Source organism: Pan troglodytes, chromosome 1 (genome assembly GCF_028858775.2).
Source record: "Pan troglodytes isolate AG18354 chromosome 1, NHGRI_mPanTro3-v2.0_pri, whole genome shotgun sequence".
NCBI lineage: Eukaryota > Metazoa > Chordata > Mammalia > Primates > Hominidae > Pan > Pan troglodytes.
In genome coordinates this window covers 130,260,635-130,283,180 of record NC_072398.2, presented here as the reverse complement: position 1 = coordinate 130,283,180, position 22,546 = coordinate 130,260,635, and the positions used below count along the sequence as shown (strand labels likewise).

At 35.1% G+C, this 22,546-nt stretch overlaps 1 protein-coding gene across 5 annotated transcripts in view; it reads left to right on the top strand.

Moving 5' to 3' along the window:
- Positions 1 to 16: 16 nt before the first annotated feature.
- Positions 17 to 22,546, top strand: part of SLC30A7 (solute carrier family 30 member 7) — a 99,790-nt gene continuing 77,260 nt past the window's right edge. For all 5 annotated transcript variants that reach the window (XR_001707961.4, XR_010153005.1, XR_008539747.2 and 2 more), the window contains exons 1-7: positions 17 to 298; positions 526 to 627; positions 10,748 to 10,861; positions 14,943 to 15,030; positions 15,992 to 16,118; positions 17,551 to 17,694; positions 21,998 to 22,048. Coding sequence is in view for 2 of the 5 variants with exons in the window: in XM_009426398.5 (XP_009424673.1) it covers positions 219 to 298; positions 526 to 627; positions 10,748 to 10,861; positions 14,943 to 15,030; positions 15,992 to 16,118; positions 17,551 to 17,694; positions 21,998 to 22,048 (706 nt within the window). In the remaining 3 variants the exon portion in view is untranslated. The remainder of the gene's footprint in view (positions 299 to 525; positions 628 to 10,747; positions 10,862 to 14,942; positions 15,031 to 15,991; positions 16,119 to 17,550; positions 17,695 to 21,997; positions 22,049 to 22,546) is intronic.

The window sequence follows — 22,546 nt, the reverse complement described above, 5'->3', positions numbered from 1 at the left end:
GCCTCCCTCCTTTCCTGTCCCAGGACGCGTTGCGCGGCCCGGGCCGGAAGTAAGCGAATTCCCGGGTGTGTGTCTGTGTCTGTCTGTGTCTCGCAGCGGCGCGCGGCCCCGGACAAGCGCTGGGGATTCCCGTTTGAGGCGTCACTACTGTCACTGCCATCACCCCACGGAGCCACTTCTAGAGGGGAGTAGACCCGGCCCTTCGCCGGGCAGAGAAGATGTTGCCCCTGTCCATCAAGGACGATGAATACAAACCACCCAAGTTCAATTTGTTCGGCAAGATCTCGGGCTGGTTTAGGTGCGGGGTGCTGTGTTTGCGGGGAGGGGGTGTCCGGCAGAAAGGGAGAAGGCCCAGACCTCAGGATGGCCCGAGGTCCAGTGAGGGAGAGTCAGAAACTCCCCGTCAACCCCTAGCTGTGAGGAAAGGAGCATGTGAACTGGGAGGGTCTTGAAGGGGGTACCCAGCCTCGGGGTCCCGGCACCTCCTTAACTCTCCCGGCTCTTTTCCACGTGTATCATTCCCAGGTCTATACTGTCCGACAAGACTTCCCGGAACCTGTTTTTCTTCCTGTGCCTGAACCTCTCTTTCGCTTTTGTGGAACTACTCTACGGCATCTGGAGCAACTGGTAACCAAAGGGGAAAATGGTTTGGGCGGAAGCTGGGTGTGAGGGAGACGAAGCACTGTTTGCTTAATGCCACGTAGCTCCTCACCAGGAGGTTCAGGTCCTACCTTTGTTACCTACCTCTGCTGCTGAGTTGCTTTCTCATACCCACACCAATCTGGTAGGGCTACAGTTCTTGAGTAAGATCTGGGCCTATCCTGTGCAACCTCTCTTGTCACGCTCCCCTCCAGTTCCATCAGACAAGACTGACAAGCCCCTCCTTATTTTAGCAGATGGGCAGAATCCTTCATTTCTAATTGTAGGCCTTAGGTTTACCCACTTTGTTGGAATTGGGAGAAACTTGTTTGCTGCCTCTCTCGGGGGGGAGTGGCATTTGGATTTCACCCTTAAGATTCTGAGAGAGTATATCTGAGATGTTCTACTTAGTTTGTTATTGGGGCTTGGAATGGGAGGTTTTATAAAGTGATATCGGGAGGAATATGTGTCATTCTCTTCTCTCTTTAATGCCGAAACTGTCTCATGATTTTCCTGTAGTCTTAACTGCGATGTAAAAATCCCATATAGTTTCTAGAAACAACATTTCTTGGGTTTTGGTGGCACCTTTGAGGGTTTTTGTTTTTTTTGAAACATCCTTAGGAGGAGGAAAATCTAGTGTGTAACTGTGTGGCAGTGAAGTTACTATTATTCAGGTATTTGCTGTTGAGTAACTTAAGGTCTTATGAAGTTGTTCTGCTAACAAGACTGTCACACTCCTAGGTGTACTAATTCTGCCTTTAGATCCCATACTCCTTCAAAAATCGGATGAAAGCCAATACTCAGAATTGTACATAAAGCTTCAGGATGTTGTTGGGTTCTCTGTACTAAATCTTGGACTCTAGATTAAGAACCTGTTTTCTATTTATTAAATAGACTTAGTCTCTGTTGTTTAAGACCCATTTTCAGAGAAAATTGCTGTCCTTGATCTTCTGTTGAGATCAAACATTGACAGGTAATATCACCAGGTTTTGTGACATGTATACTTTTATATAATGCTTGGGCTTCTTTCAATTCAACCATCAATTCAGTTCTATAAAAAATACTCAATAACCAGCAGATTATGAAGGTTATTGGTTTAGTCAACAGTTGGGTATAAAGGCATATTGGCACAATGAAATCTTAATATATGTAATAACCATTTTGAATCCTTTGGGAATCAGATGTGTTAATTTGAAGGATACCCCATCATAGATTAATTTTTTAATCCCATAGTATTAACACACTTTAATATACTGTAGACGTTGAAAGCACTTGTACTTGAATAATCATACTTTATCATAAATATATAATATTTACAGTATATTTTACATTTTTCTCTTCCTAAATTATGCCAAATTAATTTTGGGATATGTGCTGATTGTATCAGGAGTGTATCATAGCTTGTATATGCATATTTTGTATCAAGAGTGTATCATAGCTTATATATGCATATTTTGCTACAGATAGTTTCTATTGCAGTGTTTCACTATGGCTTTCCATTGCATAAGTCACTCTGTGAAATATCTCATTCAAGAGATTCACACTTGAAGTTCCTAAACCACCTTTCATGGAAAGTTAAGTATATAGTAACTCTTTTGATCTGTAGAGATCTGTTGGGGAGATTACCAGAACCATTATTTTTTAAGTCAGTATGCATCAGTGCATAACAAAAACATCAGTTGTAGGTGACTTGTTCTTTTACCCTTAGGGGACTTGCTTTTCTTTACTGGTGCAGCTTATATACTGTTTTTCATTGTGTTATGTCTTCTAGCTAGATTTGAAATCTAGCTCCAGTGCGTGTTGTACTTAGTTCATTTAGCACGTATCCGTCATCTCATGCCTATTTATGTTAATCTCCAGATCTACAACCAATTATTCTTAAATATTAATTTTTAATACAGATCTCTTCTCATTGATATTTGGGCAGATTTAGGCATTTCTCTGGCCTTTTAATAATCTGGCTTTCTGTGTTTTATTTAGACACCAAAATTTTTAGTTCCTTTTGTTGACTGATCAATAATTTCTTTATATGACCAGAAGATTATCTGTGTTCCTGTAGGTTATATTAGCTTTTCAGTTCCTTGATTAAATTTCTTCCAAAACTCATTTTGTGTATTAAAGTCAATTCCGTGTTGAATTTCATTCTGTAAAAATAAATTTCAACTTGTTGAGAACATGAAATAACCAAGAATTTTTTTCCTATAGAGGACTGAAACGTGAATAAAACACTCACTTCACAAATAAAGGTTCATAGAAGCAGTTGATCTAATTTTAACAAATGTTAAATTGTTCTGGTTCTTTTTCAGAGCCTTCATTTTAAAGGAAGAACTTAATTATAGTTGATTTATATTTTAGATGATGAGTAGGTCTCTTCAGTGGAACAATAGGTAGTTGTTGTGTGTTTTTCCCCTCAATAAATATCTGCTACCTTTCACCTTCCCACTAGAACGTAAACTGTATTAATGTAGGGATCTTTTCTATCTTATGCAGGCACTTCAGTACATAGCACATAGTGGATGCTTAATACATATTTGCTAAATGAAAGAATGAGGGAATAATTAATATATGGAATTACACTACCTATACTAAAAATGGTAACTACCCCGTTAAGGAAAAACAGCAATGACAAAACATTAAATTCCATTCTCTCACTCTTAGAAATTGGGAGGAAAATGGTAGAAATTCTATGTGATTTTTCCCTTCCTTCTAGTATTTTATTTTTCATTTACTAATTTATTGTTGAGTAACTGACTAATCTCAAGGTAACATAGTGTAACAATGTGGTTTTGTATCATCTACGGTTAAGTTTGTTTTCAAGTTACAGAAAAACTCTGCACACCTGTAATCTCAGCTACATGGAGGCTGAGACACCAGCATCCCTTGAACCTGGGAGGCAGAGGTTGCAGTGAGCCGAGATTGAGCCACCGCCCCACAGCCTGGGCAACAGAGTAATACTCTGTTTCAAAACAAAACAAAAACCTAAAATAATGGTTGCTTACACAAGATAAAACTTCATTTCCAAGATGGGTGCTAGTGTTTCAGTCATCCCTGGCAGCATAATGTCTGGAATGCAGATAAAAAGAGGTAAAAGGTGTGCACTTTTTTTTTTTTTTTTTTTTTAAGATTTACCTGGATGCTAACACACAATGCTTTCACTAAAACTTTATCACATGGTCATGCCTAGTTGCAAATGTAGTCTTTATTCCACTCAACCATGTATTCTGCGGAAAGTCAAGGATTTTTTACTAAGGAAGAAAGAGAATATGTGGATAGTGTACGTTTTGGAAGTGGGACTTGAGAGAGAGAGAGAGAGAGACAAACTAACGTGTCATCTTCTATAGTTGGAAAATTGAGGCCTAGAGTTTTTTACTTCCCAAGTGAGCAGCAGAGCCTACAGCACCTATTGTCCAAGTTTGATGTCAAAAAAACATCACACTGGTTTTTTCTAGTATCTCAATATAGTTTCTGTGTTTTTATGTTCTTACATTTGTACTTCATTATTAACAGATTTAATTTCAGTAGTATTTCTTACCAAAGCTGTTGCAACCATTTTTCCCTTAGACATAGAATCAGGTAACTCTAAAGGTTAATGTCTTTGTGTTAACAAAGTAAATATTTGTTGAAGAAATGTTTAAGACAATACCAGACATTTATTTGGTTCTACTTCAGTGTAATATTTCACAGCAGATGTTTGTAAAGTAATTTCTTAGTGAAGAAAAATACTTCTATCAATCACATGTTTTTCTATTAAAATTTTCATATATCTTAGTCTTTTAAAATCAACTTTTTCCTTCTCAAAAGGCAGCATTACTTACCAGCTTATGGTGATGGCTTTTGCTTTCCTATAATTTTATTTCCCACCTTAAAAACATAGATACATATTCCATTTTGCTTAGAATTTTTTTTAAAGTAAGGGACTATATAATGGAATGTAGTGGAGTTCTGGGTTATTTCACTGTAACTCATTTAGTTTATTGACTTTGCTAATGTCAGGATTCTAAGAATTTTCTAATTTCCTGATAATAAATTGATAGTGTTTTTCCCCGACTTTCCACATCATGGAAAGTACCTGGTAAGGCATTTCTGAATTATGATGATTCCTTATTTTCAATTTTGAACACGTTTAACAAACAATATAAATATACCGTTAGCTTAGTTACCAATAGACCTTTAAAACAATTTTTTATCATTGGGTATTTTAAACATATGTAAAAGTAGAGCATTTAATGGACCTCATGTACCCATCACTGAGCCTTAACATTTATGAATACATGGTCTATCTTATTTCATCTGTTGTCCCTGTCCCACCATTGGATTGTTTTAAAGCAGACACAAGATGTAATTTCTTCCATAACTATTTCATTATGCTTCTCTAAAAGATAAAATCCACCCCCTCTTAACATAACCCAAAACCATTATCACCCATGAAAATTAATGACTCATTAATATCCAGCTAGAGAGTATTCAGGAGTCCCTCATTGTCTCATAAATTCTTTTTACGTTTGGTTTTACAGATTAGAAATCAAACAAGATCCATACATAGTATTTAGCTTATATGTCTCTTAAGTTGCTCTTAATTGATAGGTTCTCTTTCTCCCTTCCTTTGTTTTTGCCTCCAATAGACCCTAAATAAAATTCTTTTCAAAAGTTTCTTTTGCCATATATTCTATTGACATTTGTGCTGTTTTTGCTTCTGTATTTATGTATTCAGGTTTCTCCTTTATACACTTAGAAGTTTTCTTTTTCTTTTTTTTAAGACGGAGTCTTACTGTGTTGCCCAAGCTGGAGTGCAGTGGCGCGATCTTGGCTCACTGCAACCTCTGCCCCCTGAGTTCAAGCAATCCTCCTGCCTCAACCTCCCAAGTAGCTGGGAGTACAGCCACGCCTGGCTAATTTTTGTATTTTTAGTAGATGGGAGTTTCTCTATGTTGACCAGGCTGGTCTCGAACTTCTGACCTCAGGTGATCCACCCACCTCAGCCTCCGGAAGTGCTGGGATTATAGGCACGAGCCACTGCGCCCGGCTGGTTTTCCATGTTAAAATGTCTTTAGAAGGTAGTCATTTAAAAAAGTTTACAAATACATTTTAGAGAAACTAGCAGTGCTTAAAGAGGAGTCTACGACAAGTAAGTGGATTTTCACAACCAGCTTCACTTTATCATGGTTTACTGAAGTTACCTTTGGTGTTTCAGTCATATAACCTTAGGTATTCTCTATGCTACCTTTATTTTTTAAGGAAATTTATGCCATATAGTTTAAATATAATTCATAATCAGAAACATTTGCTAAGATTGAATATGAGCAGTAAAATTGACCTTCCTCATAAGCAGTATTTTTACATGTGATAGGTGAGCAGAGAGCTAAAAGTAGACTGTTTTTCCCATGAGTTTGTGTATTTGCAGCTAGGTAATTTTTAAATCATGATATCAAGTTTAAGGGAAAAGATCTCATATTGCAGTGTTTTAAGAAAACATAATGTTCTTCCATCTCAGAAGAGGGAGTAGTTTTTCAGGTAGTCACATTTTATTAAGTACTAAAAATAACATTTTAATGCTAATTAAATTTACTTAAAATTTAAATAAAATTTCATTTTGATAAGTATTAAAATTGCCGTGCTATATCCACACCTCTTTAGAAGGAACCTGACTGCTATTCTGTGCAAAAAGAATTTTTATTTTTATTTTTTGCATTACGGCAATATTTGGTCTATGTTGGATGCATATAAAGTAAATTTGTTGAAAAAAAGGAGCGTGTGTTAGTTTGCTAGTCTGGTGTAATAAAACACCACAAACTAGGTGGCTTAAACCACAGAAATTTATTGTCTCACAGTTCTGGAGATTAGAAGTCTGAGATCAAAGTGTCATCAGGATTGATTTCTTCTGAGAGCTCTGAGGAAGAATCTGTTCCATGATCTTTCTGTAGCTTCAGTTGGTTTTCTAGTAATCTTGGACAGTCTTTGGCTTGTAGGAGCATCACCTGATCTCTGCCTTATCTTTGCATGGTGATCTATGTGTCTTCTTCCAAATTTCTCTTTTTTATAAGGACACTGGATGAGGGCTCACCTTAATGACCTAATATTAACTAATTATATCTGCAATGAGCCCATTTCTAATAAAGTCACGTTCTCAGGTACTAGAGGTTAGGACTTCAACATATGAATTTGGGGGCAGGAACACAATTCAACCTATGACAGTGTTTTACTAAATATATAGTGAAATAGATAGTAAAATATAGATCAATAAATCAGTAAATATTTGTTTATATTTATTTACAATGAATGCCCTGCCTTCTAAAACTGATTACAGTAATTTAAAATAAAAGCTATATATACTAATAAAACACATTAAGAAATAAAAACATTTAGAAACCATACCTAGGGAGGAAAAAATAAATCTATTAAATATATAGTCTAATTTAGCTCCCAAAATTGACTTTTAAATTTAGTTATAAAATTCCATAAAGTGAACACAACTCTATCATTTTATCAGAGTAGAAAGATAGTTTTCTGAAATCAAATTTTAACAGTATTTTGCCATATTAATCTTTTCTTGGGGGATCGAAAACAAAATCATAGACAAGGTCTTTATTAATGGTTTTATCACAGTATAGAGAAATTCTTCACGTGAGTCTTTCATACTTCAAAATAAAGCTAAATCATTATTTTCCGTGTTACATAGATGTTATGGTTCAAGTGTGTAATTTTCGGTAATCTAACTATACAAGGACAAATCTTAAAATATTAAATCTAAGAGAATTGCATGAATAATATGCCCCTTACCTTGTCCTCATATATCAGTTTTATTATTCTGCTTTATCATTTATTCACCAATTCTCATTCTGCTTTGAGTTAGATGTCAGATGAGATGGTTAAAGTACTATCTGCACTTAAACTTTCTAATATATCTATATTTCAGTGGAATAAATAAGGTTCATGATAAAAGTTTAAGACATTTTCTAAAATCTTTTGTAATGATTTGGCAGAGGTTTATAAATTATTGTGCTTTTTCTTGTTGGTAAATGATGTGCTTTGACTTAGTTTCTAATTATATAATTATTCCAAATTATGAGAAAAATTTAAAAGCATGCTTTTTCCGTATGTGTGAAGAATGTTTTTGACTTTTAGTTTGTAGCACTTCCAACTGATGAAAACTCTAGCATCTAGCCAAATATTAAGAGGTATGGGTTGTGCTTGGGAACACCAGGTATTATAAGCATTAATAATAGTTAATAATAATGTAATTTATTAATAATTAGCAATAGGAATATTAATGTGGTTTTAATGTGACAAGCATTGTGGTAAATGTTTCATATATATTAATTATAACAATTATGACACTTTTATACTATTACTCTGTTGAAGTGATGGCTAAATTGAGGCACAAAGAAGTTAAGTAACTTACTGGTCACGGAACTAGTAAATTTGGAGCTGGGATTTGAACCCAGATACTCTGACTTCAGAAGCTTGTTTTTAAAGACTGAACTGATGATTGCTTTCAGAAAATTTTTATTGACTCCTCTTCAAGTTCACGGATTTCTTTCCTCAGCTGTGTCCAGTCTGTGATAAGCCAATTGGAAGAATTCTTTATCGCTGATAACTTGTTTTTTGTTTCTAGTATTTCCATTTGATTGTTTTTTATATTTCCCACTTCTCTACCAAATTCCCCACTGGTTCATATTTTTTGTCCACTTTTTCTGTAGATCCTTTAGCATATTAATTAGAGTTTATGATAGCTCCAGTATCTGGGTCAATATCTTGGTCTGGTTCTGTTAACTGCTTTCTCCACAGTGACTTCTTTTTTTTTTTGGCTCTTTGTGTATTTTGAAATTTTTTAAATCAAATATTGGACATTATGAGTAAAAAACAGTAGATACTGAGGTAATAGTATTTATGATCGGAAATAGGTATGCCTTGTCTGTCAGACCACTAGTTGGTTGGACTTTGTGCTTTTAGTAATCTCTGTATGGTGCCTGTGCCACAGAAGCTCTTTTCTTCATGCTCTTACTCCTGCCCAAGCTATAGACTGCTGTTGCTTTTACTCAGTACCCAGTTTATGGTGAAGGCAGAGGGGTATTTGTTAACTTTAACCCAAAGCCTCTGTCTTTGGTAGATTCTGTAAGCCTCAACCTCAGGGGTATGATTTTGTCAACATTTTTACTGCTTCTCCTGTAATAGCCAAACTCTACTGTGTGTATGTTTATGGTCCTGGATGGAGACAACTTTCCTGCTCCATTCTCAGTGGTAGCAGAACGTCTGCTTTGTGTTGGTAGAGGATTTCCTGCCCTTCTTTTGGTGGCTTTTCTTAGTGGGTGCTTTAGTATGTATAATATTAATCTTTAAATTATCACAAATAATATGTCATTTCATGTATCTGATAAGAACCTTACAATAATACACTTTGATTTTTTTATTCCATTCTGTGTGCTATTATTGTCATACCTTAGGTTGTTGACGGTATTTTTTTTCTCTTTCAATACTTTAAAGGTGTTGCTCCATTGCATTCTGGCTTGAATAGTTTCTGAAGAAAAACATGCTATAAATTTTATCTTTTTTTTTAAATTTAATTTTTCTCTTTTTTCCCCTCTGGTTTTCAAAGATTTTTTTATTTCTCTTTGATGTTTAGTGGTTTGTGAAGTGTGCAGGGTTTTTTCCTCACTTGGGTTCATTAAGCTTCTTGGATCTGTGATTTATTTTCTTTTATGAATTTCAGAAAACTCTGAAACATTTTCTCTTTAAATACTTTTCCTATCCCTTTCTTTTTTTCTTTTCTGTTCCTGAGACTCTAAATACATGTATTTTAGTATGTTTGATACTTCCAGACAGGTTTGGGATGCTCTGCTTTTTTTGTTTGTCTGTTTGTTTCCACTCCCTTTTCTCTTTGTGTTGCACTTTGTTTAACTTCTTTTGACCTAACTGATTCTTTCTCTCTGTGTCCAGTCTGCTCAGAAGCCCATGACTGTTATTCCTCCATATTGTAATTTTAAAAAAATTATCATTTCCGTTATATTCTTTTATAGTTTTTATCTGCAGAAATTCTTCATTTGTTAATGAATTTTCTCTGACTTTATACCACATCCTTTGACATATTAATTGTATTTGTTTTTAAAGTCCTATCTAATAGTTCCAACATCGGGGCCATTTCTAGTTCTGTTGACTGTTGTAGCTCTTAACAATGAGTCTCTCTTTTTTTCTTTCTTGATTTTGTCATTGAGTGCTGGACATTCTGTTTAAAAGAATAATAGAGACTGTATATGTCCAGAAATGGGCACACCTATTTTTCTGTCTGGCCGTTAGTATGGGACTTTTGAAACTATCTGCTCAGTAGTCGAACTGGGGTTGAGCTGGGTTTTGTGTTTTGTTATTGCTAATTTCAACAAATCACAGTCTTTGAATTTTTCGGTGGTTCCTACTACTTTGTGATTAGTATTGGATTTGGAGTACTGCAGGATTTTTTCAGGGTTCTTGCTCCACTCTCAGCTTTTAGCAAGTTCTGCACATATCTCTTTGTGCTCTCACTGGTAGTTTGCTGTTCCTTATACTTTATTCAAGACTTGGTGGGGAGGGTGGGACTAGGTTCTCTTGTTGTATCCCTAGTCAGGCAAGCCTGTGCACCTCAGTGTCAGGGTGAGTATTAATGATCTTGCAGCTCTCCCTCTCTCCCAGCCTGTCCCCACTGTCCTCAGCCTGGTATCAAAAGGGTGGAGCAGGATACTCAACAATAGCAGACCTTTGCTTTGTAAGATCCTGGGTGCAAGCAGGTATCAGCCTCGTCCCAGTAGTAGATGGTTTTTTTTTTCCTACCTCTCTTTCAGTGGCAGCTGACCTTTGCAAGTGACCAAGGAGTGGTCACATTCCTACCCCTCACCCAGCAGCAGATGGTTTTTGTTTCTACCTCTCTCGCAGCAGCTGGGCTTTTCCTTGTGCAGGAGGTACGAGGGTTTACTTTTTAGATATTTAAAACTTATCCTCAAAGCTATCTATATAGCATATTTAAATTGTTGTTTTAGATGGTTAATTCCTGATGAACAAAGGCTGAATCTTAGACTTTCAGAGAAAGATGCCTACTGTTTGGTTTTTATTATAATTTGTCAATGTGTTTGTTCTTTTCCAGCTTAGGCTTGATTTCCGACTCTTTTCACATGTTTTTCGATAGCACTGCCATTTTGGCTGGACTGGCAGCTTCTGTTATTTCAAAATGGAGAGATAATGATGCTTTCTCCTATGGGTAAGACTTTAAGAAAAAAAATCTTTTTATTGAAGTATAAGATATACACAAAAAAAACACTAATCTTAAGCTCAGTGACTTGTTACAAATTGAACACAGGTGTAACTTTTGAATCTTTGAAGCCCCCACTCAGGCCTCTTCGAGTTCCTACCTCCCCAAGGGTAACCACTTTCATGACTTCATTGATGAGTTTTTGAATAGTATATAATTGGAATCTACAGTAATTTGTTGAGATTGTTACCATATAGAGGAATTTCTCAACTTTTTTTTTGAAAAAGAAAGTTTTAGTATATGAAAATAGGATTTTTTTTTTGCTTTTGCTTTTTTCTTTTTGAATGGATACTTTGCTGTTGATTTATTTAAAATCATTTTCTAATATGGTTTTATATTATGTTCTTTAGCTCTGCTTTTATGTAACAGTTCTTATATGCTTGCTGAGTCGGACAATTAATCAAATATTTCTAGAGTATCTCTATGCTGAAGGGACTACATTGGATCATCTTAGAGGCATAATTTGATTTCTGCCACCTCTGATTGGAGGAAGCAGTGGATTTTTCATTATTTGATTACATTGCCTGAGTGTTTCCTTTTTTGAGTTCATAGAATATTTTGCAGTATAGCTATATATATGTGTAAGCAGAGCTCAGGATGCATACTCTGTTTCTTTCTCTTCCCCACCCCTTTGTCTCTCCTATTCCCTCTCTCTTCTGCTTTCTTACTAATTCTTCCCCTCTGTCCTTTTCCTCCTCTTCTCTTCCTTTCCCCTGTGAGTGCTCTTTTACATTCTCTTCCTTCTTCATCTGTCTCTCATATTTTCTGTCTCTCACTCTTGTTCCCTTCCTCAGCCTCTTACTCTCTCTTATCTTCTCCTGAACTCCCTTTTCCTTCTCTTGTCTTTGCTTCTTGTCGCTTGGGCTTGTGCTCATGCTCTTTTTTCCTCTCTCCTCCTTCTTCTGTCCCCCTATACCTTTCCTGTCTTATTCTTTGTTTTCTCCTGGTCTTTTCCTTTACCTTTTAACCCTTTATCTGTCAGGCTCAATCTCTCCTCCTCCTCTTCTCTTAACTTCTTTAGCTCTATTTCTTTTTTGTCTCCCTTTCCAAGTCTCTCTTTCCTTCCTTCACTGATTCTCCTTCCCTGAGCTCTCCCTTTCCGGTGCAGTTTCTCTCACTCTCTCCCTGTCCTTTTTACAGCCATCTTCTTTCATGTACTGTCTCTTAGGCCTCTTGTTATGTCTTTTACTCTCGGTCCTTCACTGCTCCCTCTTTCTCCCTGGCTTGGCTTCTTTCCTTTAGCAGGCACACACTCTTTCTTTCACATGCTCTTGTTCTGTTTAGATATTTATTGAGGGTCCACATGAGTCAACTACTTTTCTAGTTCTAATGATGTAAAAATGATCTAATGATGTAAAAACATGCCTCCTGCCTTGCCGGAACTTGTCTCTTGGGCAAACAGTTCTGTAAAAATACAGTATAGCTATATATTGTGACAGTTGCCAAAAAGGAGATGTGGAGTTCTGTGGCAAAACTTGCTGATTTTAGTTATAAGCAAGGGATATGGTTATTTTTGAAATTATAAAAAGTGAGCCAAAAAATACTAATTGTACATTTTATAGTATAGAGCAGTAGATCCTATATATCTATAAATTCAAACAGCTTGACAGCTCAGATAAGAATGCTTTTTATGGCATGATATTGGTGATATGCAAATAATTTAAACAGTAGTTACTAAAAGATTCTTAAGTATATTTTAGATTATTAAAGATTATATCCAAAGTTATAATTTTTGTTGGAAAATTAGTAATTTATTTATATTATATATCAGAAATCTAATTAGAATAGCTTATTCAACAATCTTTCTGAATAAACAGTAGCTGACTATTAAAAATTCTCAGTTCTTTAACGCTTAGATTTTCTATTGTTTCCAATTTAGAATGTATTGTCTCCTGCTCTAAAATGGTTTTTAGAAATAGCTTTGAATACCTTCAGTACCATAGCAGATTTTAATGTTCAGCTTTAGCTAGTTGATGTAAGAGAATAATATTCTTTCCACCTTTAATTTAATCCTCTCCTCTCTTTATGTGTGTGTGTGTGTTTTCTTTTGGGAAAGATTAAAGAATAAAAGCTGGTACAATATTTAACACTATGAATAATTGGTATAGTAATAAGTAGCATCATTTGTAAACTACTGGTGTCAGTGAATCAAAATGACACTGATTAATTCACGTTAAGCATAGGGTTGAATTCTCATAACCTCCCACCCTAATTCAGGATGACTGCAGTAGCTGACTGACTCTGCAATAGAAGAAAGAGTTGGGGAATATGAGAGCAAGCAAGGACTTTTAAGTATTTCTTTATATAAAAGTCATCTTTGTGTCTTGCCACACTCTTATTTTTTAAAGAGCGAAGCCAGTTTAAAAGTAATATATATCCAGTAGGTAGATAGATACTTACATACATGCGTATATACATATGTACCTATACTTAAATCTTTTCTATTTTTCTTCCTGGCTCAAGAATCTAAACACTAGCCATACTTAATTAGGCAACAGCACATTCATGAATTACATGTTCTAATTCTAAGACCTACTCAATCTGTTAAGTAAGCACAGATATTTGTAAAGGCAAATGTGTTTAGTTTTCACGTGGTTTTGTTTTGAACCCACAACCAAGTTTAACAAATATATCTTAAACTCAAGCTAATTAAATCACTCCAACATTTTATCTGAACTTAGATAGCACACCTACTAAGCTAGGAATTAGAAACAAAAAGATGCCTGAAAAACATTCTTGCCTTTGATCTTGAAATCTGGTAGAAGTCAAGCACAAAAGGTTTTCAGTCAAGCATTAGTTATGGGACTACAAGGGTAGATTAAAAGAAAATACTTTTTACTTTTGGATAGTAACCCTGCTGATTTATTAGATAAATTCCTAAGTGTAGGCTGTGGAATGCTGGTTGCAAATTATTTGAATTTAATGAACTTTTCTCCAGGAAAAAAAAATAGTTTTGACAAGTAATATGTTATTTGGATGTGTTAGAAGATAGAAATATGCATTATTTCTGGCATAGAAATACATACTATGTTGGAATGCACTTGACAGGACAAACTCCAACATAACTTGATAGAGTACATTTTCAAGAATTCTCTTTAAAAATATTTTTACAGTAAAAATCGTTATTACCTAGAAGTTAACATAGAAACCTAGGAAAAGCACGAGTTTTGATGCTCTCATTATATTGTTTAAGGACCAGGGTGGTTAATTACTGTTAGCACCCCTTGAATGATGTTTGAACATGTAAAAATGCTAAGTTAAAGTTGTTTCTGATGACTTTAACTAAGCCAAATATACGATATAGAAAAATAAAATCTTTCCCCAATGCTTCACACAGGTAGGAAGCAGAAAGCTTCAGAACTCCATGGAACAAAAGACAGGTATTTTAAAAATAGTTTAATTAGAATTATGTGAAGCTAAAATTGATTCTAAAAATAGGTAATTGAAAGTTTATGCTAAATTTATTAATCTTAGAAAAAGTGTTAGAAATATAAATCTCAAGTTGTCTCTGGCATAAGTCAGAAATAATTTTATTTTCCTTCAGATCGAAGGTCTGCTTTCCAAAGGTTTGAAAGCTAAAAGGTACAAAGCAGAAAGCATAAGGAGTTCTTAGAAAAAGAGAAATTAATAAGTTTAAAAAACCCCCTTTTCCAGACCCTTTCTTCTACTTTTTAGCCGTTAATCCTTCTTTCTTTGTCCACTTGTCTGGTTCTGTTTTTCCTTCTCCACTAGCAACTTGAGATTTAAATTTCTGTGAAAGGTCTTTCTAAAACTACTTACTCTAAGAAGATCTTTGGATTGGCTTGTAAAAATCTGTTTTGTGGCGTTCTGCTTTTGAACAATTCATACTAATTCGTTTCCTGATTTCTACTATATATAAAATAAAATGCACTGTACTATAAACACTAGGGCTTCGCTGGCCACTTATAACCATGTAATATGGTTTGGAATCTCTGAATGTATGTAATTTTACGATTTAATTTTTAAGAAATAACATAATAATTCAGTTATTTACTTTGTTCCTCTTTAGGTATGTTAGAGCGGAAGTTCTGGCTGGCTTTGTCAATGGCCTATTTTTGATCTTCACTGCTTTTTTTATTTTCTCAGAAGGAGTTGAGGTATAGTAGATAATTATTAAAGTCAGTAAATTACATTTCTGTAATGAAAATGTTTATTAAAGATATATGTAACAGCTTTTTTCAACTATTATTAAATATTGTGGACAATCTTAGATTAGATATGTGTGTACAAGAGGAGCTTACAAAATAGTTGAAAAATTAAATATATATGAATCTTCTTGGAATTGAAAACAATTAAATGATAGTGCTTTACAAGTTATAGATGAAGTGTTAATACTATGAAATGTAGAGGCACAATCTGGATAGTGAGGTCAATAGGGAAGTATTTCTAAAGAAATTAGAACCAGTCAATCTTTAACATTTGGCGTATTTTTTAATAAGGAAGAAAACTTAAAGATTAGTGAACTTAAAATGAAATGCAGTATTTTTTTTTTTATTTTTTATTTATTTAGTTTTTGAGACAGAGTCTCACTCTGTTGCCCAAGCTGGAGTGCAGTGGCGCGATCTCGGCTTACTGCAACTTGCGCCTCCTGGTGTAAGCGATTCTCCTTCCTCAGCCTCCTGAGTAGCTTGGATTACAGGAGCCCACCACCATGCCCAGCTAATTTTTTTTTATTTTTAGTAGAAACGGGGTTTCACCATGTTGGTCAGGCTGGTCTTGAATTCCTGACCTCAAGTGATCCGCCTGCCTCAGCCTCTCGAAGTGCTGAGATTACAAGTGTGAGCCATGAAAGGCAGTATTTTAAGATACCACATAAGAACAAATTTTGGACCAAATATTTATGCTTTTAAATATTTGTATTTATTTTAAAATAGTAATTGTTACTTTTTCTACAGTATGTGAGCACTGGTTTTATTTCTATCAACTGTTTTGGGAGATTTTTTTTAGTGCTTTTAATTCCAAAAATAACTGAAAGTGTTTAATGTTGTCTTATGATTTTGTTAGTTGATCAATCAGAAATAATATCAATGCTATTTGTTTGTATTATGTGTTTTCTAGAGAGCATTAGCCCCTCCAGATGTCCACCATGAGAGACTGCTTCTTGTTTCCATTCTTGGGTTTGTGGTAAACCTAATAGGAATATTTGTTTTCAAACATGGAGGTCATGGACATTCTCATGGCTCTGGTATGATGGTTAGGACACTTTGTTTCTTCATTTTCTACTAGGTTTCTGTCATAATTATTTACTTGAGAGAATTAAGTTAAACTATACTGATTTCTGATGTCAACAGACTATGTGAATATCTTCCTGAACTATCCCTTTCACTTCTTTATGCCCCTCCATCTCATTGCCTTCTCAGAGCTGTGCTTGTTATCATGGATCCCACCAGACCTCAGTAGCTTATCTGTTTAGTGTGATATCATTTATATAAAATAGACAAATATCAGAAAACCACAAAACAAATCTACTTATCAGAAAGTTTTGTGTGGGCTGGGCACAGTGGCTTACACCTATAATTCCAGCACTTTGGGAGGCCAAGGCAGATGGATCACTTGAATCCAGGAGGTTGACACCAGCCTGGGCGATATGGCGAAACCCCATCTCTACAAAAAAATACAAAATTAGCCAGGTATGCTGGGTGACAGAGTGAGACTCCATCTCAAAAAAAAAAAAAAAAAAAAAAAAAACAGGCATGATGGCGCATGCCTGTAGTCTTAGCCACTCAGGAGGTTGAGATGGGAGAGTCGCTTGAGCCCGGGAGGTGGAGGTTGCAGCGAGCCGAGATCATGCCACTGCACTCCAACCTGGGTGACAGAGCAAGACTCTGTCTAAAAAAAAAAAAAAGTGTGTGTGTTTATGAAATGTACTATGTAAATATGTCTTGGAGATCCTCATAGTCATGATTTTTTAATATAGTGCAGTGCTGGATTTAATTTCCTGGTATTTAGAATTTTTGTAAAAGTGATATTTTTGACTTGGATAGCATCCACTCTTTTTCTGTCCTTTAGAATAGCCTGTATAAGATGTTTCTCGGTGGTTTAGTCGTTTTTAGGTATGCTGTGGAGAAAGGATTCTGCATTCTTTTGCATTTAGCTTTTTCTACCTGCTTTAATGTAATTTTACTGATTCTGTTACCAAATGCAGCAGCTTTCTTGTGTCTGCCTTAATGTGAGCATTTGCATATGTCTTGTTAATCTTTGTTAGTGTGTGTAATAGTACTTTGAAAAATTTTGGGCATGAATTTTGTCTTTGTTGTTTACTGCCTCATCTCCCGTGCCTAGAATGATTCCTATAATAGAAAATGTTACCAATAAATATTTCTCAAATGAAGGAATATCATTATCTGACCTCTTTGGAGATATCTGTATACTTCCAGTCAGTACTTATTTTCATTTCCAGTAAGGTCTATCACTTTCCTCTATGCTTTCATTACCTTCTGGTACTCCATAGCAGAAACTCAGGATTGTTTTAACGAATGTGTAACACTTTGTACAAGTAAATGTTTATAGAATTGATCTGAGTTTAGAGCTGATTCTTTGCGCTAGTGTCAGTATAATTGTAACCATTTATATAATATATTTTTACATACCTTCTGTCCTAACACTTTGTTTTCTAGGCCATGGACACAGTCATTACCTCTTTAATGGTGCTCTAGATCAGGCACATGGCCATGTTGATCATTGCCATAGCCATGAAGTGAAACATGGTGCTGCACATAGCCATGATCATGCTCATGGACATGGACACTTTCATTCTCATGGTGAGTACAGCCTAGAGACAAATGGACAGCCTCCAAATAAACAAGAGTTTCGTGGATTACTTTTCCTAGTTGAAATAGTTTATTAAAAAGATACCCAATCAACTTCTTTTCTAATGAATCAGTCTAAATGGTTCCCAGGGCTAGTTTATTTTTTGTATAGCATGAAATTAACTCAGTATAAGGCAGTGGATGTTCGCTTTTTTCCAGGGGGTATATCATAATAAAATGCCACTTTTTTATGTATTTATTTTTAATTTTTAATTTTTGTGGGTACATAGTAGGTGTATATATTTATGGGTTACATGAGACATTTTGGTATAGGCATGTAATACATAGTAATCACGTAAGGGTAAATGGGGTTTCCATTCCCTCAAGCATTTATCCTGTGTTATAAACAATCCAATTATACTCTTGGTTATTTTAAAATGTACAATGAAATTACAAATTGACAATAGTCACTCTGTTGTGCTAGCAAATACTAGGTCTTATTCGTTCAACTATTTTTTTGTACTCATTAACCATCCCCCTTTCCCTCCCCCCAAATGCCACTATTTTAAATGAGTACTAGTGAATGAGGAACAATTGCATTTTAGGAAATGAAAATCATAATTTTTTAAGCATCACGAGGCCTTTTGTGCTATATTGGCTTATAAAAATATGGTAGAGGTTTTCAATTTTTCACATTTGTATTATAATTTTTGATGTCTGTCACCTGATGTTTACCTCTATGTTTTTTTTAGAAATCTTTGGATGCTAACTTATATAGCATTGGGTACTAAGTTATGAGGTGTTTATCAACTTAATATTTTATTTTGAATTATATTTTACATAGTTTATAAAGTATAGCTTAATGGAAGCTGCTTGGGTGACACAATTTGATTACTCTCAATAGAGTGTATGCTTAAGTATTATCTTGTATTTGCAACATAGACAGAATCCTAAAGCTTTAGAATTGAAAATATGAAAGGGACCTTGAAGAGTGAGCCTTCTAAGCCCTTCATTTTTCAGTCTTTGAAATTTTTCCATGAGGCAAGAAAATAGCTTGAACCCAGGAGGCGGAGGTTGCAGTTAGCTGAGATCACGCTACTGCACTCCAGCCTGGACAACAGAGCTAGACTCTGTCTAAAAAAAAAAAAATTTCTAACCACTCTATTGAGATATGATTGACATATGAAAACAGATAAATATTTAATGTATACAACTTGATGAGTTTGAGGTAAGTATGCACCCATGAAACCATCACCATGATTTCTCCAATAAACATATCCGTTCCCACTGAAAGTTTCCTCCTACTCTCAATTCTTTCTTTTCTTTTTTCTTTTCTTCTTTCTTTCCCTCCCTTCCTCCCTTCTTTTCTTTTCTTCTTTCTTTCCCTCCCTCCCTTCCTCCCTTCTTTTCTTTTCTCTTTTCTTTTCTTTCTTTCTTTCTTTCTTTCTTTCTTTCTTTCTTTCTTTCTTTCTTTCTTTCTTTCTTCCTTCCTTCCTTCCTTCCTTCCTTCCTTCCTTCTTTTGCAGTAAGAGCACTTAACATAAGATCTACACTCTTGGCAGATTTTTAAGTATACAATACAGTATTAGCTATGGGCACTATGCCATACAAATCCCTAGGACCTATTTATTTTGCACAACTGAAACTTTGTACCCTTTGACTAATATTTCCCCTTTTCCAACTTCCTCCAACCACTGGCAACCACTATTCTATTCTCTGTTGCTGTGAGTTTGACTATTTTAGATTCCTTATATAAGTGATATAAATGTAGTATTTGTCCTTCTGTGTCTAGCTTATTTCACTTAGCATAATGTCTTTCAGGATCATTCATGTGTCAAAATTAGAAGGATTTCTTTCTTTCTTTAAGGCTGAATGATATTCCATTGTATGTATATACCACATTGCTTTATCCATTCATCTGTTGATGGACATTTAGCTTGCTTCCATGTCTTGGCTATTGTGAATAATGCTGTAGTGAATACGGAAGTGCAGATATCTCTTTGAGCTCTTGATTTCAATTCTCATGGATATATACCCAGTTTGCTGATCATACGGTATTTCCATTATTGTTTTTTTGAGGACCCTCCATACTGTTTTCCATAGTGTCTGCACCAGTTTACATTGCCACCAGTAGTATACAAGGGTTTCCTTTTCTCTACAGCTTCCCCAACACTTACTGTCTTTTGCTTTTTTGGTAATAGACATCCTAACAGGTATGATATGATATCTTATTGTGATTCTGATTTGCATTTCCCTGATGATTAGTGATGTTGAGCATCTTTTAATGTACCTGTTGGCTATTTGTATGTCTTCTTTGGAGAAATGTCTATTTTATTCCTTCAGCCATTTATTACTTTTTTATTTTTTTAATAAATTTTTTTATTTTTAATTTTTGTGGGTACATAGTAGCTGTATATTCTTATTATTTATTTATTTATTTATTTTTGAGATGGAGTCTCGCTCTGTCACCCAGGCTGGAGTTCAGTGGTGCGATATCGGCTCACTGCAACCTCTGCCTCCCGGGTTCAAGTGAATCTCCTGCCTCAGCCTCCCGAGTAGCTGGATTACAGGCGTGTGCCACCACACCCAGCTAACTTTTTGTATTTTTAGTAGAGACGGGGTTTCACCGTGTTAGCCAGGAAGGTCTCAATCTCCTGACATCGTGATCCACCTGCCTTGGCCTCCCGAACTGCTGGGATTACAGGTGTGAGCCACTGTGCCCAACCAGTAGGTGTATATTGTTATGGGGTGCATGAGATGTTTTGATACAGGCATGCAGTGTGAAATAATCACATCATGGAGATGAGGTATCCTTCTCCTCAGGCATTTATCCTTTGTGTTACAAACAATCCAGTTACACTCTTTTAGTTATTTTGAAAGGTACAATTAATATTGACTGTAGTCACCCTGTTGTGCTATCAAATAGTAAATCTTATTCATTCTTTCTTTTTTTTTTTTTTTTTTGTACCCATTAACCATCCTCACTCCTCCCGCAGCACCACACTACCCTTCCCAGCCTCTGGTAACCATCCTTCTACTCTCTGCTTCCATGAGTTTAATTGTTTTGAATTTTTGTACTCCACAAATAAGTGAGAACATGCAATGTTTGTCATTCTGTAACTCTTTGACCATTTTAAAATCAGGTTATTTATTTACCTTTGCTGTTGATTGTGAGTTCTGTATATATTTTATCAGATACATAGTTTGCAAATATTTTCTGTCATTCTGTAAGTTGCCTTTTCATTTTGTTATTTGGTTCCTTTGCCTTGCAGAAGCTTTTTAATTTGATGTAATCCTTCTTGTCTATTTTTGCCTGTTGCCTGTGTCAGTCTCTAAAATATCCTGTATTTTTATAACAGTTACACTGGTATGCTTTAAAACCTTGCTTTTCCAACTTTTTTGCTCACATGCATCCCAAAATAATGTTGAAAAACTGCATATCTCTTACACTTTTGGCTATCAGCTGGATTTTTCAGGGTAGCTACTTCTTCATTCCCATACAGCAGTACAATATCTAGATAGGAAATATTATATGGTGTTATGCTTTTATATTTCTTTGTTACATTATTGCAGAACATTGTTATAATGCTCTATCAAAGCTGTACTGATAAGGGTACCTTGACCTTTTTGGTGCTGTGGGCCATGAACAAATGACGATAGTAGGTACATTGTTAGTTGTGATCAGAAAGCTTGTCAGTCTTCCTGATGATCTGTTTAAACAAATATTGCTCATCTTTTGCCTTGTTTTCCTATATTTTCTGTTTTAATGTTAAAGCTGAATAGTAATTTTCAAGATGTTTAGAGATAGAAATTATAGCATTTTGTCATAAAAGCAAAATGAAAAAAATTATTTTTATCTCTTCTGTATCAAGAGTTTGCCACATTAATCTAGAAGCTGTTGAAAAACTACTGTTTACCATAGTCAAGTTATCTTTCTATCTTGGCTTCATTTTTTGGACCTCATAACTTCAAGCAGTACATTTGGGTTTCTCTGAATTTTCCAATTGTAAGAGTATTAAAAGATATTTTATGAATACTGGAAGATTTTCACAATGTCTTTAATTTCCTGTGCTTTTAATCTTTTTAATACAATAATTTCTGAAATACTCCATACTTTTGATGAATTTTAAAACTACTGCCACTAAATTTACCTCCACTCAATTATTTTATTAAATTTAAAAAATAAATTTGTAAGTTTGATATGGCTATATAGCCATGCATTCTTGATGATGCATTTGAATGAAAAGGACTCTGAATTGTAAAAACTTGAATGAGGAATTGAAAACATGTTTTAAAATAACTTAATTCTCTACAGATGGCCCCTCCTTAAAAGAAACAACAGGACCCAGCAGACAGATTTTACAAGGTATGACAAGCAATTTTTATGTTTCTTAGTCTTTTGAAACTGCTTTTATAGTTTTGAAGTTTTAGTTGTCTGAAGTTTTCCTTTAAGAAAAATATAAAACATAGTGTTTGTGTTTAGTGTTAGCCTTTCTAGTGATTGTTTTTTATATACTATTAGATATATTAGCAGACATTCTTTTAATTGTCACTTGACTGTTTTCTCTGATTTGATAATAAAAGCAAAATATAGAGCTGGGTGCACTTGGCATGTCCCCACAATCCCAGCTACTCAGGAGAATTGCTTGCTTGCGCCCAAGAGTTTGAGACCACCTTGGGGAACATATGAGACTCGTATCTCAAAAAGATTCGGAAACTATTCTGCTTGAATATAAGTAATACCCACGCCTGTGACTATAAACACTGTATAGATGCTTCTTGATTTACTGTGGGGTTGTGTCCTAATAAACCCGTGGTAAATTGAAGATACTGTAGGTTGAAAATGCATTTAATACACCTAACC